This window comes from Bufo bufo, chromosome 3, assembly GCF_905171765.1.
Source record: "Bufo bufo chromosome 3, aBufBuf1.1, whole genome shotgun sequence".
Taxonomy (NCBI): Eukaryota; Metazoa; Chordata; class Amphibia; order Anura; family Bufonidae; genus Bufo; species Bufo bufo.
Genome location: NC_053391.1, coordinates 144553389 through 144572239, shown reverse-complemented (window position 1 = coordinate 144572239; position 18851 = coordinate 144553389). Strand labels below are relative to the sequence as shown.

General features: G+C 43.0%; 1 protein-coding gene across 2 annotated transcripts in view; it reads right to left on the bottom strand.

Annotated features, from left to right (window-relative positions):
- SH3KBP1 (SH3 domain containing kinase binding protein 1) overlaps positions 1-18851 on the bottom strand; it is a 424339-nt gene that overhangs the window by 139179 nt on the left and 266309 nt on the right. For both annotated transcript variants that reach the window (XM_040423674.1, XM_040423675.1), the window contains exon 5: positions 7883-8009. In XM_040423674.1, coding sequence (XP_040279608.1) covers positions 7883-8009 — 127 coding nt within the window. The remainder of the gene's footprint in view (positions 1-7882; positions 8010-18851) is intronic.

Here is an 18851-nt window from a genome sequence, read left to right as displayed (position 1 = left end):
TTATGTGAAAACATTAACAATCTTTAGCCTAGGAGCCAGATATTTTATTGAAGCACAGTGACAGAGTTTTACACAATCCTTGAACCCCCAGATCTTTACTCCCCAATGAAGATGAGCAAATCAATCGATATAATTCAAATTAGTAAAAAAAAAATTGGGCATCCTTGAGCAGCGAGGGGCTCAAGTATGCTCCTCTAGAGACTCCCCCTCCCCCGTGATGGCCTGGCCCTGTCAATCTCACACCTGCGCGTTGCTCTGAGTAGTGACACACTCGGCTAAGCAGTGCAGATGCTGACTGTGCATGCGCTGATACACCTCTGGGTATATATGCAGCGTCCCACTACGTGTGTGTGGGCACTGCTTAAAAGCACTTTTTACCTTGTCAATTGCATTATGTTGTATTGTGGTACTTTGTATTAATGTATCTGCAAAATCCAGTAGGAGAGAGTTTGCCTCCCTGGAATAGAAACAAGCTTCCTAAGGAATCATCGGTGATAAGAGCCATTATTGAGGGCCACAGACACCTTTGCGCATGGTGGAGGACTTATAGCTTCTGGCAGCCACACCATACTTCGGAGAGACAGATGAGTTTCTGTCCAAATGTTCAGCTTGTAGGGAAAGGACAAGGAATAGGACCGTGCACATCAATAGGAACAAGGTACACCAAACCCACAGCTCCAAGTCAAACCTGAAAAGCCTAGTAACAGTGGATTTGCAGAATCAACTCTGTTAACATCAAGAGATTGCAGTTTTGTACAGTAAAAGTTGTGAGTTGCATCTTACCACTGTCTACCTCATTATTACTACTAATGGTTGTACCACCATTAACGGTACTGGCGTCATGACAAAAACCATCAAGGGACTCAGCCGCAACAAGCACCCTAAGCACCCCTAACATCAAGGGCACCTCAACCACCATCTTGGCTGATGCTTCCCTACCACAGAGCGTGCCCCGGAGGATTTCGTGCTGTCCACCTCAGCACTGTGCTGCCAGCCCAGGGAGGCTTTCTGCTAACCGTGAGTAAACTGATGAACTGTGTGTTATAATTTGGCCCCTCATCGGTCCACCGTGCACTTCACGTGTTGCCCCTGCGCTACTGGCTGGCTGCATATATATACATAGTCAACAGGGTCCATCAGGCACCGTTTGTTTTCATCATATGACCGATCCGAAACTGCCATTATTTTCTGGTGGGGGAAAAAGGCACAAATGTGAATGTGAACGTAGCCTTACTCATATACTGTACTTTTTGACAGCATGGAAAACACCTGTGAATCGTGTTCTTATATTTCAAAATACATGAAGATCCTTCCGTCCTAACATAACTTTTGTTCTGATCTGTCAATAAATGTTCCGTCTTCTTTCTCAGGCCTCATGCACATGGGCGTTGCCCGGCCGTGGCCGTATTGCGGCCCGTTAACAGCGGGTCCGCAATATGCGGGTACCGGCCGTGGTGTTTCTGTCCGTGCCTCTGCACCGCAAAAAAACAGAACATGTTCAGTGCGGACGGATCACGGACCCATTCAAGTTAAATTGCGGTCCCCAATGCACGGAATGGCCGCACAACGCCCGTGTGCATGAGGCCTTAGCCTGTCAATGTGAGCTAAGAAAGAAATGTAACTAATGCAACCGTTTATTTCACTGGGTACAAGTGTTCCAAGACTTCACATTCACAAACACTGACATTTTCATTTCCCAACTGTACAAAAGTCATAGAAACCATTTAATAGAAATATCAAAGTCTTCAGGAGATCATTTCACCATGAAAATGCAGTGCAATCTGCAGGCAGCATGTTCTAGAGCAGGAGGAGCTGAGCAGAATGATATATAATTTTATGGGAAATTATTCTATTCATTTAACCCCTTCAGCACCCTGCCCTCACATAGCAGAATGAGGGCTTGTTTTTTTCAGAATAAGTTGTACTTTCCAAAGACACCATTTACTATTGCATATGGTGTAATGGGAAGCTGAAATAAATTCCAAACAGGGTGGAATTGGTAAAAAAAAACAACGCAAATTTGCCACTGTTTTATGGGTTTTGTTTTTACGGCAATCCCTATGTGGTAAAACTTACCAATGCGTTTCATTCTCTGGGTCAGTACGATTACAACGATACCACATTTCTATAGTTTTTTTTGTGTTTTAATACTGAAAATGTTTTTTTTTTATTTTCATCGTCATATTCTGACCCCACATAATTTTTAGAGGTATGCCTATGGAGCTAATTTTTTTCTGGGACAATCTGTTGTTTTTATAAAAAAAAATTTGATCATTTCTTATTACATTTTTTGGGGAGGTGAAGTTCCGAAAAAATTACAAATTGGCCAAATTATTTTTTTCCCTTACGCCACTCGCCAGAATTTTTTTTTTATATTTTAGTAGTACAGAAATTTTGGGACACTGTGAACCCTATAATGTTTATTTTTGTATTGTTTATTTATTTTTTATTTTAATTATGGGGAATTTAGTGATTTACATATTTAAATTTTTTTAATATTTAAAAAAAAACTTAAGATGACTATAATAAGCAATCATTAATCATTAGATTGCCTTTACAAAACATTGCATTGAATTGCTATTCCAATTTATTGCAGGATTGCTATGTTCTTATAAAGCCTTGCCACCTGCAGGGCTCCATAAAAGCCTCTGAAAGCCTTAGTTTCTTCAGAGAGACCAGCGCTTTCAGATACAGCCCTGATCACCGCGTGGGGGAGCCGCTCAGGGTCTGGGATACCGACTGTACAGAGGCTATGTCGGAGCCGTAATGCCTGGGGAGTCCTTACAACCACCCTGCCAAATAAGGGATTAGCTGTTCTGCAATACTTTTCCTGTACTGGGACAACATTGCTTTCTATGCCTGTGCTGTGACATCACTTCAGTAATTATGTTTGCATTCTGACATCACTGTATACATAATCCTTGTAGCATGATGCTGTGCTTGTTGTCTCTGTGCTGTGACATTACTGTGGTCCCTAGCTATTAGCTGTCACATAACTATGTTCATTATCCCTGTTCTCTAACTTTTTCCTGTTTTTTTTTTTTTTTTATATTTCTATGCTCAATACGCCAATAGTTTGTCACCACTATGAATATTATTCTAATACTGTGACATCACTCTACACACCATTTCAATATTTTGACATCCTATGCACACTATTACAATATAGTGACATCACTATACACACTATTCAAATACTGTGACATCACTGTGCACACTATTCTAATATTGTGACATCATTATGCAATCTTTTCCATTTCTGTGACATCCCTATACACACCATTTCAGTACTGTGATATCACTATGCACACTATTCTTATACTCTGACATCACTACGCACACTATTCTTATACTCTGACATCACTATGCACACTATAATAAAGCTGTGGCATCACTATGCACACTATAATAAAGCTGCGACATCACTATGCACACTATAATAAAGCTATGACATCACTATGCACACTATAATAAAGCTGTGACATCACTATGCACACTATAATAAAGCTGTGACATCACTATGCACACTATAATAAAGCTGTGACATCACTATGCACACTATAATAAAGCTGTGACATCACTATGCACACTATAATAAAGCTGTGACATCACTATGCACACTATTTCAATACTGTGACACTATTATGCACGTTATTCCAATATTGTGACATCACTACACACACTATTACAATATTGTGACACCACTATGAACAGCATGCCAATACTGTGACGTAATAATAATCTTTATTTATAAAGTGCCAACATATTCTGCAGCGCTTTACAATCAGGGGGGTCAAGTACAAACAGAGTCATAAATAACATAGCAGCAACAGGTTCATAATTAAAACAAAAGGCAGGAGGGCCCTGCTCTCAAGAGCTTACAATCTATGAGGAGAAGGGGTGGGATAAAAGGTACAAGTGCTTGTTTTTTACAACAGTCTAGCCATCTTAACACAATGGGGGAGTAGATATAAGGCTACATGAGCCAGTCACCAGTCTCTGAGTGCATGGGGTGTGGTTAGGGTTGCCACCCGGCCGGTATCTCACCGCCAAGGCCGGTATTTTAGTGGCCCTGCCGGTGCCAACAATTTTGCTGGTATTTTCCTGTGCGGACTGTTACTAATGAACATTTTCATTGTGGAGTGCTCATTAGTACAGCCTTTTCCTCACCCCCACTTGTGTTAATAAAAAAAAAAACTCACCTCATCCATTTGCTCGCGCCGCGCTTACTCATGTGCAGGACAGGGCTTGTGAGACGTCATCACACTGGAGCGCAGGTCCTGTCCAGTGCACATCCAGTCAGCAGGGAGTATTCACCACAGTGTAAGCAAATACATGTAGATATTTTTTTTCAGAAGCAGAGAAGGGGGGAAACTAATGGGGGCATTACTCTTACTGGGGGGCACTAATGGGGAGCATGTCTTACTGGGGGGCACTAATGGGGTGCATTACTCTTACTAGAGGCATTATTTTTACTGGTGGCACTAATGGGGGCATTATTCTTAATGGGGGGCACTATAGGGGCATTATTCTTACTGGGAGGCACTAATGGGGGCATTACTCTTACTAGGGGCACAAATTGGAGCATTACTATTACTGGAGGCATTATTCTTACTGGGAAGAGCTAATGCGGGCATTATTAATGGTGGGGGGCACTACTGGAGGCATTATTAATTCACGGACGGCATTAATGGAGGCATTAATAATATTGGGAGCCACAGTATGACAGCGACTTAACACCCTGTGTTAAGCCACACCCTCACAGCCACACCCACTTTGGGGTGTGGCTTAACCTGTCTGGTATTTTTTTATTTTTATTTTTTGAAAGCTGGCAACCCTAGGTGTGGTAGATGCTGATGTGTTTTTAGGGAGTACCTAAAACTGTAGATGTTGTGAATTAACCTAATTGCTAGGGGTAGGGCATTCCAACGAACTGGTGCAGCTCGAGAGAAGTCTTGAAGACGGGAGTGAGAGGTTCGGAATGCGGTGGATGTTAGTCGTAAGTCATTAGCTGAACGGAGAGCAAGGGTAGGGTGGTAGACAGAGATGAGGGAGGAGATGTAGGGGGTATAGCACTGTGGAGAGCTTTGTGGGTGAAAATGAGCAGTTTAAATTGAATTCTGTACTGTATGGGCAACCAGTGCAATGACTGGCACAGGGCAGAGGCATCAGAATATCCGACAGATAGATGAGCCTGGCTGCTACATTGAGGATAGATTGGAGAGGGGAGAGTCTGGTGATGCGAAGGCCAATTAGTAATGAGTTACAGTAATCAAGATGGGAATGGAGCAGGGCAACAATGAGTACATACTATTCCAATACTGTGACATCACTATGCACACTATTCTAATATTTTGATATCATTATAAATGCTATTCCAGTACTAGGACATCACTGTGCACACTATTCCTATACTGCAACATCACTATTAGGGCTGAAACAATTTCGACACAAAAAAATCCTCGATGCAAATTTTTTGCATCGAAGATTCGTTTGTGTCAAGTGACCACGGAGCGGGAGTGAAGCGCTTGCTATTACTCCCGCTCCGTGGTCTCCCGCTGCGCTTGGAATACTCACCTTTCCAGCAGGGGGCCTCCGGACACTTCACAGCACGTCCATGTTCCAGCGCTGCTCTGACCTCCTGACGTACACACGCCGTGACCTGACGCACTGTGTGACGTCAGGCGCAGAGCAGCGCGGAACGATGGAGTGTCCGCAGCGCCCCTGCTGGAAAGGTAAGTTAGTGAAACCGAAGGGGTGGGGGCGCAACTAAGGCCGGGTGCCTGGAGTGCACAGCGTCATAGTAACCAATGACACTGTGCAATCCGGGTGTCAGGAGGAGCATGGCAGCAGATATTATGGCACAATGGAGGGAAAGCTGATGGCACAATGGGGGGAGAGCTGATGGCACAATGGGGGGAGAGCTGATGGCACAATGGGGGAGTAAAGCTGATGGCACAATGGGGGGAGAGCTGATGGCACAGTGGCGGGAGATATGATGGCACAAGGGGGAGAGATGATGGCACTGGGGGAGTAAAGCTGATGGCACAAGGGGGGAGAGATGATGGCACTGGGGGAGTAAAGCTGATAGCACAAGGGGGGACAGATGATGGCACAATGGGGGGAGAGCTGATGGCACAAGGGGGTTAGAGATGATGGCACAAGGGGGTTAGAGATGATGGCACAAGGGGGTTAGAGATGATGGCACAAGGGGTGAGAGATGATGGCACTGGGGGAGTAAAGCTGATGGCACAAGGGAGGGGAGTGACGGCACAAGGGAGGGGAGTGACGGCACAAGGGGGAGAGCTGATGGCACAAGGGGGAGAGATGATGGCACTGGGGTGGGGGAGAGCTGATGGCCCTGGGGGAGTGGAGCTGATGGCACTAGGGTGGGGGAGAGCTGATGGCACTGGGGTGAAGGAGAGCTGATGGCACTGGGGTGAAGGAGAGCTGATGGCACTGGGGGATAGTGGAGCTGATGACACTGGGGGGAACAGAGATGATGGCACTAGGGGGAACTGATGCACTTAGGATGATCGCACAGTGGGGAACGAAGGGTGTTGGGGACTATTGGCAGGGGGTCTGATGAGTTTTTATAAAGGAAAACCGTCTATTAATTATTTTTTTCTTATTAGATTACTCGGTTAATCGTAAAAAATAATCGATAGAATACTCGATTACTAAAATAATCGTTTACTGCAGCCCTAATCACTATGGACACTATTACAATACTGTAACATCACTGTGCACCCTATTTCAATACTGTGACATTATTATGCACATTATTCCAATATTATGACATCACTATGCACACTATTACAATACAGTGACATCGCTATGAACAGCATGCCAAAAGTGTGACATCACTGAACACTAATCCAATACTGTATCATCACTGTTGCAAAGTATTATCCATGCTCTGTGAACATTGTTAAGCACATTATCCAAAAGAATGACATCATTGTGTTTGTTTTTCCTGTTTTGTGACGCATTTTGTGCCTATACCTGTTTATTTTGGAGCATTGTTACAGATATGTACAGTATCAGGATCTAGGAACTTCAAGTAACATCTTTCCCACAAACCTTCTAAGATAGAAATTCGAATAACACCTTGGAGTGAGACAGCATTGAAACCTTTTACTAGTGAACCCTGGATCTTCTTTTTATCTTAGATATATATGCTTAAGTTATCGTCCTGGTTTGAAAAGGTTGTCTAATAGAAGGAAAATACCTTACGTTAAGATGACAGATTACCAACTGATCTGTGGCCAAGTCTTAGATTTCATTACTGCGATGTAGATCTTTCATTCAGCAAAATCAACTACAGCACCTGACAATTACTGAAAATACCCAACACAGAAGTTCAACTTCAACACATATCTGCTATTAGTTGTTATCTGTCATGCTTGTTCATGTCACCAAAAAGATGCCAATGGTCAGTGGAAAATGTTCTAAATCAGACTTTTCCCGCAAAATCACCAATACATGACCACCTTAGGTGTAAGCTAGTATGTTGATCAAGGGCGAGATGTTATAATGTGACCTAACTACTCCACCCCAGTATGAAGAGCATTCTATACTTGAAGAAGGCAGAAGCCAATAGAAAAAGTACACCTTCGGACCTTACAAATCATTGTATGTCCTATTTAAAGATTTTTATACAATCAAGTAAGAGTTAACAACCAAAGCGCATCATTTCAGGAATTTGTTGACATATTAAAGGCGTTTCCCCATTTTAGGGATAGGATAACGCTTTTATATACCATTACTTCCCAAACATGGGGTTTCATTCTAAAAAGGAGATAACATGTTTGAAATAAACATTATCTGAATTATATTTCACTTAACAATATGTTCTATTAGTTTCATGCTATTTTCTTACCTTGTTTTATCTGGTGTTCCTCAAAGTTTCCACCAATTTCAGTTTCAGTTACAAGCTCTTTAATAAAATTGGAAGGGAACATGCCGCTCTTTCCATTGAGTACTCCTTCCCACCAGCCTTCCTCCACCTTCACAAAACAACACACAGCAAAATATTAATTTTAACTGCTAATTGGAGTTTCTGTATTTTCTATGAAGTCTAAAAATACAATACCCCGTAGCCGTATTTTAAAAAGTACTACTTTAAATTTGTTCTTTAGTGCCACCAATCACCATGGGGCAAGTAGTGATCAAACAGTTAACTCAATGCTAGTGATTTTAAAGAGATATGTTAAATTGCAGTTCTGTCCCTCTTACCCCTCTTACTATATTCTACAAGGGCTACTCCGGGAACTTTATGTTGAGCACCTATCCTTAAAGAGCACCTGTCAGCAGGATCAACCTGCACTGAGAGGCGGGGTCTAGTCCCTCAGTGCACCACAGCTTTCCAGTGCTGGCCATGCCCCTCTCTGCATAAAGAATGAAAGTACTTCTTCTCGGGAACATTGCAACCAATTTTCAGAAGACAGGTATCATTTTAATCAGCAGAATGAAGCCTACAAGTCAGTATTCCCGGTTTAATAGGGTTGATCCTCCTACTGTCAGATGTTCTTTAAGGACTCAGCCCTATTTCAACTTAAGGACTTGGCCATTTTTTGCAAATCTGACTAGTGTCACTTTAAAGAGGACCTTTCACCAATCCTGATATTGTGAACTAAGTATTATGACATATACAGCGGCGCCCAGGGATCTCACTGCACTTACTATTATCCCTGGGCACCGCTCCGTTCTCCCGTTATGTCCTCCGGTATGTTCGGGGACTTGGTTATAGTAGGCGGAGACTTAGGGGCGTCTCCTTCTCCTAGGCTGTAGCACTGGCCAATCGCAGCGCAGAGCTCACAGCCTGGGAGAAAAAAACCTCCCAGACTGTGAGCTTTGCACAGCAATTGGCCAGCGCTACAGCCTAGAAGAAGGAGACGCCCGCAGAACAAGGGCAGACTTCACCTACTATAACCAAGTCCCCGAACATACCGGAGGACATAACGGGAGAACAGAGCGGCGCCCAGGGATAATAGTAAGTGCAGTGAGATCCCTGGGCGCCGCTGTATATGTCATGACACTTAGTTCACAATGTCAGGATCGGTGAAAGGTCCTCTTTAAGTGCTGATAACTTTAAAACGCTTTGACTTATCTAGGCCATTCTGAGATTGTTTTTTCGTCACATATTGTACTTCATGACATTGGTAAAATGAAGAAAAAAAAAATCATTTTTATTTATAAAAAAAATACCAAATTTACAAAAATAATTAAAAAAATTGCTAATTTCCAAGTTTCAATTTCTCTACTTCTATAATACATAGTAATACCTCAAAAAATAGTTATTACTTTACATTCCCCATATGTCTACTTCATGTTTGGATCATTTTGGGAATGATATTTTATTTTTTGGGGATGTTAAAAGGCTTAGAAATTTAGAAGCAAATCTTGAAATTTTCAAAAACACAATTTTTAGGGACCAGTTCAGGTCTGAAGTCACTTTGCGAGGCTTACATAATAGAAACCACCCAAAAATTACCCCATTCTATAAATTACACCCCACCTATTCAAAACTGATTTTACAAACTTTGTTAACCCTTTAGGTGTTCCACAAGAATTAATAGAAAATGGAGATCCAATTTCAAAATTTCACTTTTTTGGCAGATTTTCCATTTTAATAATTTTTTTCCAGTTACAAAGCAAGAGTTAACAGCCAAACCAAAATCAATATTTATGGCCCTGATTCTGTAGTTTACAGAAACACCCCATATGTGGTCGTAAACCACTGTACGGGCACCCCTAGAGTAGAAACTCCATAAAAGTGTCCCCATCTAAGAAACTACACCCCTCAAGGTATTCAAAACTGATTTTACAAAAGCAGGGCTCCAGACTAAAAAAAATATCAAGAAGCCATTGGCTCCTAACCTGAAAAATTTAGTCGCCAAATTTATAATACTTATAATTATGGTATAATAAAAACAAACAAACAACATGTCTTACCTAGGGTTGTCACGATACCAAAATTTTGACTTGATTTCGATACCATAAAAAAGTATTGCGATACTCGATACCACGTGAAAAAAAGAAAACACCAAAAAAGCTGTGTTCATTCCACATTTTATGGAACGTCTGGACCATAATAGAACAGTCCGATCCTAATTTTTGTCGGAACATGGTGACAAAAAAATGGCAAATTGCACTTTTTTTTTTTTTCCTGTTACGGCATTCACCGCATAGGAGATATTTTTAAATATTTTAATAGTTCACACTTTTTCGGGCGTGGTGATATGTAATTTTTTTTATTGTTTATATATTATATATGTAAAATTGGGCAAGGGAGTGATCTAACCGCTTGCCGCCACGCTAACGCCGAAAGGCGTCATTGCGGCGGCTCCCCCAGGCTATGCTAACGCCAATAGGCGTCATCTCGCGTGAGCCGAGATTTCCTGTGAACGCGCGCAAACAGGCGCGCGCGCTCACAGGAACGGAAGGTAAGAGAGTTGATCTCCAGCCTGCCAGCGGCGATCGTTCGCTGGCAGGCTGGAGATGTGTGTTTTTTTTTAACCCCTAACAGGTATATTAGACGCTGTTTTGATAACAGCGTCTAATATACCTGCTACCTGGTCCTCTGGTGGTCCCCTTTGTTTGGATCGACCACCAGAGGACACAGGTAGCTCAGTAAAGTAGCACCAAGCACCACTACACTACACTACACCCCCCCCCTCGTCACTTATTAACCCCTTATTAGCCCCTGATCACCCCATGTAGACTCCCTGATCACCCCCCTGTCATTGATTACCCCCCTGTCATTGATCACACCGCTGTAAAGCTCCATTCAGACGTCCGCATGATTTTTACGGATCCACTGATAGATGGATCGGATCCGCAAAACGCACACGGACGTCTGAATGGAGCCTTACAGGGGCGTGATCAATGACTGTGGTGATCACCCCATATAGACTCCCTCATCACCCCCCTGTCATTGATCACACCCCTGTAAAGTTCCATTCAGACGTCCGCATGATTTTTACGGATCCACTGATAGATGGATCGGATCCGCAAAACGCACACGGACGTCTGAATGGAGCCTTACAGGGGCGTGATCAATGACTGTGGTGATCACCCCATATAGACTCCCTGATCACCCCCCTGTCATTGATTACCCCCCTGTCATTGATCACACCCCTGTAAAGCTCCATTCAGACGTCCGCATGATTTTTACGGATCCACTGATAGATGGATCGGATCCGCAAAACGCATACGGACGTCTGAATGGAGCCTTACAGGGGCGTGATCAATGATTGTGGTGATCACCCCATATAGACTCCCTCATCACCCCCCTGTCATTGATCACACCCCTGTAAAGCTCCATTCAAACGTCCGCATGATTTTTACGGATCCACTGATAGATGGATCGGATCCTCAAAACACATACGGACATCTGAATGGAGCCTTATAGGGGGGTGATCAATGACAGGGGGGTGATCACCCCATATAGACTCCCTGATCACACCCCTGTCATTGATCACCCCCCCTGTCATTGATTACCCCCCTGTCATTGATCACACCCCTGTAAAGCTCCATTCAGACGTCCGCATGATTTTTACGGATCCACTGATAGATGGATCGGATCCGCAAAACGCATACGGACATCTGAATGGAGCCTTACAGGGGCATGATCAATGACTGTGGTGATCACCCCATATAGACTCCCTGATCACCCCCCTGTCATTGATCACCCCCCCTGTCAGGCTGCATTCAGATGTCCGTATGATTTTTACGGATCCACGGATCGGATCCGCAAAACACATACGGACATCTGAATGGAGCCTTATAGGGGGGTGATCAATGACAGGGGGGTGATCACCCCATATAGACTCCCTTATCACCCCCCCTGTCATTGATCACCCCCCCTGTCATTGATCACCCCCCCTGTCATTGATCACCCCCCCTGTCATTGATCACCCCCCTGTCATTGATCACCCCCCTGTCATTGATCACCCCCCTGTCAGGCTCCATTCAGACATTTTTTTGGCCCAAGTTAGCGGAAATTATTATTTTTTTCTTACAAAGTCTCATATTCCACTAACTTGTGTCAAAAAATTAAATCTCACATGAACTCACCATACCCCTCACGGAATCCAAATGCGTAAAATTTTTTAGACATTTATATTCCAGACTTCTTCTCACGCTTTAGGGCCCCTAGAATGCCAGGGCAGTATAAATACCCCACATGTGACCCCATTTCGGAAGGAAGACACCCCCAGGTATTCCGTGAGGGGCATATTGAGTCCATGAAAGATTGAAATTTTTGTCCCAAGTTAGCGGAAAGGGAGACTTTGTGAGAAAAAAATAAAAAATATCAATTTCCGCTAACTTGTGCCAAAAAAAAAAAAATTTCTATGAACTCGCCATGCCCCTCATTGAATACCTTGGGGTGTCTTCTTTCCAAAATGGGGTCACATGTGGGGTATTTATACTGCCCTGGCATTCTAGGGGCCCCAAAGCGTGAGAAGAAGTCTGGTATCCAAATGTCTAAAAATGATCTCCTAAAAGGAATTTGGGCACCTTTGCGCATCTAGGCTGCAAAAAAAGTGTCACACATCTGGTATCGCCGTACTCAGGAGAAGTTGGGGAATGTGTTTTGGGGTGTCATTTTACATATACCCATGCTGGGTGAGAGAAATATCTTGGTCAAATGCCAACTTTGTATAAAAAAATGGGAAAAGTTGTCTTTTGCCAAGATATTTCTCTCACCCAGCATGGGTATATGTAAAATGACCCCCCAAAACACATTCCCCAACTTCTCCTGAATACGGCGATACCACATGTGTGACACTTTTTTGCAGCCTAGGTGGGCAAAGGGGCCCATATTCCAAAGAGCACCTTTAGGATTTCACAGGTCATTTACCTACTTACCACACATTAGGGCCCCTGGAAAATGCCAGGGCAGTATAACTACCCCACAAGTGACCCCATTTTGGAAAGAAGACACCCCAAGGTATTCCGTGAGGGGCATGGCGAGTTCCTAGAATTTTTTATTTTTTGTCACAAGTTAGTGGAAAATGATGATTTTTTTTTTTTTTTTCTTACAAAGTCTCATATTCCACTAACTTGTGACAAAAAATAAAAACTTCCACGAACTCACTATGCCCATCAGCGAATACCTTGGGATGTCTTCTTTCCAAAATGGGGTCACTTGTGGGGTAGTTATACTGCCCTGGCATTCTAGGGGCCCAAATGTGTGGTAAGGAGTTTGAAATCAAATTCTGTAAAAAATGGCTGGTGAAATCCGAAAGGTGCTCTTTGGAATATGGGCCCCTTTGCCCACCTAGGCTGCAAAAAAGTGTCACACATGTGGTATCTCCATATTCAGGAGAAGTTGGGGAATGTGTTTTGGGGTGTCATTTTACATATACCAATGCTGGGTGAGAGAAATATCTTGGCAAAAGACAACTTTTACCATTTTTTTTATACAAAGTTGTCTTTTGCCAAGATATTTCTCTCACCCAGCATGGGTATATGTAAAATGACACCCCAAAACACATTCCCCAACTTCTCCTGAATACGGAGATACCACATGTGTGACACTTTTTTGCAGCCTAGGTGGGCAAAGGGGCCCACATTCCAAAGAGAACCTTTTGGATTTCACCAGCCATTTTTTACAGAATTTGATTTCAAACTCCTTACCACACATTTGGGCCCCTAGAATGCCAGGGCAGTATAACTACCCCACAAGTGACCCCATTTTGGAAAGAAGACATCCCAAGGTATTCGCTGATGGGCATAGTGAGTTCATGGAAGCTTTTATTTTTTGTCAGAAGTTAGTGGAATATGAGACTTTGTAAGAAAAAAAAATCAAAAAAAAAATCATCATTTTCCGCTAACTTGTGACAAAAAATAAAAAGTTCTATGAACTCACTATGCCCATCAGCGAATACCTTAGGGTGTCTACTTTCCGAAATGGGGTCATTTGTGGGGTGTTTGTACTGTCTGGGCATTGTAGAACCTCAGGAAACATGACAGGTGCTCAGAAAGTCAGAGCTGCTTCAAAAAGCAGAAATTCACATTTTTGTACCATAGTTTGTAAACGCTATAACTTTTACCCAAACCATTTTTTTTTTACCCAAACATTTTTTTTTTATCAAAGACATGTAGAACAATAAATTTAGAGCAAAATTTATATATGGATCTCGTTTTTTTTGCAAAATTTTACAACTGAAAGTGAAAAATTTAATTTTTTTGCAAAAAAATCGTTAAATTTCGATTAATAACAAAAAAAGTAAAAATGTCAGCAGCAATGAAATACCACCAAATGAAAGCTCTATTAGTGAGAAGAAAAGGAGGTAAAATTCATTTGGGTGGTAAGTTGCATGACCGAGCAATAAACGGTGAAAGTAGTGTAGTGCCGATTTGTAAAAAAGGGCCTGGTCTTTAGGGGGGTATAAACCTGTGGTCCTTAAGTGGTTAAACTTAATATTTTGGTGTTTGTTTGTTTTTTTTTTTTTTTGTTTTGCTTTTTATTTAATACCCATTTCCCCCCTTAGGGGCAAGAACCTGGGATCTTTCATCCCTTGTCCTATTCACCCTGATAGAGCTCTATCAGGGTGAATAGGACTTCACACTCTCCCTGCTGCTCTGTGCTTTGTGCACTCAACAGCAGGGAGCAGATTATGGCAGCCAGGGCTTCAATAGCGTCCTGGCTGCCATGGCAACTGATCGGAGCCCCAGGCTTACACTGCTGCGGCTCCGATCGGAACTGCCACTGCCACCAATAATAATACTTGGGGGGGGGGGGGGGGCACTGCACCATAATGATTATGATACTTTGGGGGGGGGGGGGGGGTTGCGCCACCAATGATTCTAATTCATAATACTGTGGATGGGTACACTACAAGGGGCATACTATAGGCAGCACATGGGATGCGCCTGAGCTCTGGGTATACGTGTGCATCAAAATCAGAAGTTGCCACCGGCGCTGACCAACACGGGTCTTGGTGTACACTGACAGGACACCAACGGGGCGAGGACAGAGCTTGGGCATCACATGGGTGACAGCTCATGTACTTTTCCACACTGGCACAGAAGCAAATGGCGGTATAGATTAACCCTATGTGTTCTGGGTCATGAGTAGAGACAGTATAGTACCAATGGACAGTGCATGGCGGAGAACCGCATATAAACATTGACGTACAAAGACGCCTGCACACAGACAGGGCACACGCATGCAGCATCCTGCTGTACACTGCAAGCCCTGGGATAGCTGGCACTTATTACTGTGGCTGAATGAAATGCCAGTAAATCCCAGAACCCAAACAGTTTGGCAGCTGGGATGAATTGTGGAGGAGCCACCCTCGCTCTCCTCCGCCAGCACATGCGTGGTTAATGTATTTTTCATGAGGCCACACACGTACTGTGTACAGTAGACATAACTGCATACCCCGTAACGGTGTACGTATGCCAAATGTGGCACATCCACCTCGTATCTTCGGCGCCGACGCTCATCCTCCTAATTGTTGGTGCATGCAACATCGGCGATAAGGAATGGGGTTAATAGCGGCTGATCGCAGCGCGCAGTCAGAGGCTGGGTGTCGGGTATGGGATATGTCCGGCACCCGCATGGCAGCCTGCGTTTGTATTGTAAGCATAAACGATATTCATTGGTGGTGCAGTGGCCTTAGCCCCTCCCCTCCTCCTCCCTGCTATCAGCCCATTGGTGGCAGCAGCAGTACAGGGGGGAGGGACCGCCTCCTTCTCCCCTGTGTTGTTGAGAACATGGCCGCGCTGAGAGCAGCACGTGCCATGTCAGTTTGTGAAAGCGGCAGAGCAGCGGCGGGTCTAGGCGCAAATGGCGACAAGACTACAAAGTCTTGTCGCCATTTAGCAATTCTAGGTCGCATTTGCAACCATTTTGGTCGCCATCTGGAGCCCTGAAACGTTGTTAACCCTTTAGGTGTTCCACAAGAATTAATGGAAAATAGAGATACAATTTCAAAATTTCACTCTTTTGGCAGATTTTCCATTTTAATAATTTGTTTCCAGTTACAAAGCAAGGGTTAACAGCCAAACCAAACTCAATATTTATGGCCCTGATTCTGTAGTTTACAGAAACACCCCATATGTGGTCGTAAACTGCTGTACGGGCACACGGCAGGGCGCAGAAGGAAAGGAATGCCATACGGTTTTTGGAAGGCAGGTTTTGCTGGACAGTTTTTTTTTACACCATGTCCCATTTGAAGCCCCCCTGATGCACCCCTGGAGTAGAAACTCCATAAAAGTGACCCCATCTAACAAACGACACCCCTCAAGGTATTCAAAACAGATTTTACAAACGTCGTTAACCCGTTAGGTGTTCCACAAGAGTTATTGGCAAATGGAGATGAAATTTCTGAATTTCAATTTTTTGGCAAATTTTCCATTTTAATAAATTTTTCCCAGTAACAAAGCAAGGGTTAACAGCCAAACAAAACTCAATATTTATGGCACTGATTCTGTAGTTTACAGAAACACCCCATATGTGGTCGTAAACCGCTGTACGGGCACACGGCAGGGCGCAGAAGGAAAGGAATGCCATATGGTTTTTGGAAGGCAGATTTTGCTGGACTGTTTTTTTTGACACCATGTTCCATTTGAAGCCCCCCTGATGTACCCCTAGAGTAGAAACTCAAAAAAAGTGACCCCATTTTAGAAACTACGGGATAGGGTGGCAGTAATGTTGGTACTAGTTTAGGGTACATATGATTTTTGGTTGCTCTATATTACACTTTTTTGTGAGGCAAGGTAACAAGAAATAGCTGTTTTGGCACCGTTTTTTATTTTTTGTTATTTACAAAATTCATCTGACAGCTTAGATCATGTGATATTTTTATAGACCAGGTTGTCACGGATGCGGCGATACCTAATATGTATACTTTTTATTTATTTATGTAAGTTTTACACAATGATTTCATTTTTGAACCCAAAAAAAATCATGTTTTAGTGTTTCCATAGTCTGAGAGCCATAATTTTTTTCGTTTTTTGGGCGATTACCTTGGGTAGGGTATGATTTTTGCGGGATGAGATGACGGTTTTATTGGCACTATTTTGTGGTGCGTGTGACTTTTTGATCGCTTGCTATTACACTTTTTGTGACGTAAGGTGACAAAAAATTGTTTATTTAGCACAGTTTTTATTTTAATTTCTTTTACGGTGTTAATCTGAGGGGTTAGATCATGTGATATTTTTATAGAGCCGGTCGATACGGACGCGGCGATACCTAATATGTATACTTTTTATTTATTTATGTAAGTTTTACACAATAATATCACTTTTGAAACAAAAAAAATCATGTTTTAGTGTCTCCATATTCTGAGAGCCATAGTTTTTTCAGTTTTTGGGCGATTATCTTAGGTAGGGTCTCATTTTTTGCGGGATGAGATGACAGTTTGATTGGGGTGCATATGACTTATTAATCACTTGTTATTACACTTTTTGTGATGTAAGGTGACAAAAAATGGTTTATTTAGCACAGTTTTAATTTTTTATACAGTGTTCATCTGAGGGGTTAGGTCATGTGATATTTTTATAGAGTTGGTCGATACGGACGCGGCGATACCTAATATGTATACTTTTTTTTTATTTATGTAAGTTTTACACAATAACAACTTTTTTTTTTTTTTTTTAAATGATGTTTTAGTGTCTCCATATTCTGAGCCAGAGTTTATTTTTTTTTTGGGCGATTGTCTCGGGTAGGGGCAAATTTTTTGCGGGATGAGGTGACTGTTAGATTGGCACTATTTTGGTGGGCAAACGCCTTTTTGATCACTTGCTGTTGTACTTTTTGTGATGTAAGGTGACAAAAAAATTGTTTATTTAGCACAGTTTTTATTTTTTACGGTGTTCATCTGAGGGGTTAGGTCATGTGATATGTTTATAAAGCCGGTCGATACGGACGCGGCGATACCTAATATGTATACTTTTTTTCCCTTCTATTTTTTACCAATTTTTTTTAACTTTATTTGGGGAAAATGACGTTTTTGTTTATTTTTACTTGAAACTTTAAATTTTTTGGGGGGGAAACTTTATTTTTTCAACTTTTTTTTCACTTTATTTTTTGTCCCACTTTGGGTCTTGAACTTTTGGGGGTCTAATCCTTTACAATGCATTCCAATACTTCTGTATTGGAATGCATTGGCTGTATGAGTAAAACTGTGTGTATTACTCATACAGCTTCCGGCCTGTGAGATCCAGGGGGCTGGATCTCACAGGCTCATCACCGGAAGGCAGCGTGATGCCTTCCTTAGGCATCGCGCTGCCTTCCATGCCATCGGGTACCCCCTACATCCGCAGGGGGACCCGATGTCACCGCCTATCGCCGCCGCAAACCGCAGGTCTGAATTGACCTGCGTTTTGCTGCGATCGCCGATACGGTGGGTCACATGACCCCCCCCTGGCGTTGTGACAGGATGCCCGCTGAATGATTTCAGAGGACATCCTGTTCCTATTAACCCCGCCGCGCCGCAATCTAGTTTTAAAGTTATGACGTACCGGTACGTCATGGGTCCTTAAGGACTCGGGAAACATGCCGTACCGGTACGTCATAAGTCCTTAAGGGGTTAAGATATGTTATCAATATCAGATTGTCTGGGATCCAATTCCCCCGCACCCCCACAGATCAGCTGTTCTGCAGTTCTATCAGCTGTTCAACTGCTGGAAATAAACATCAGGACTACATAGCTCAGGGTGTAGTGGACGGATCTGGTTACTGCAGGGCTGGTCCCATTCAAGTCAATACAGTAACCTGCCCCAGTCACTACACAGTGGATGGACTAGGTAGTTCTGGAGACTATTTCTGGTGCTGCAACTGCACAACATTTGATTGGCGGGGGTGCTGGGAGTCGGACCAACTGTAACTG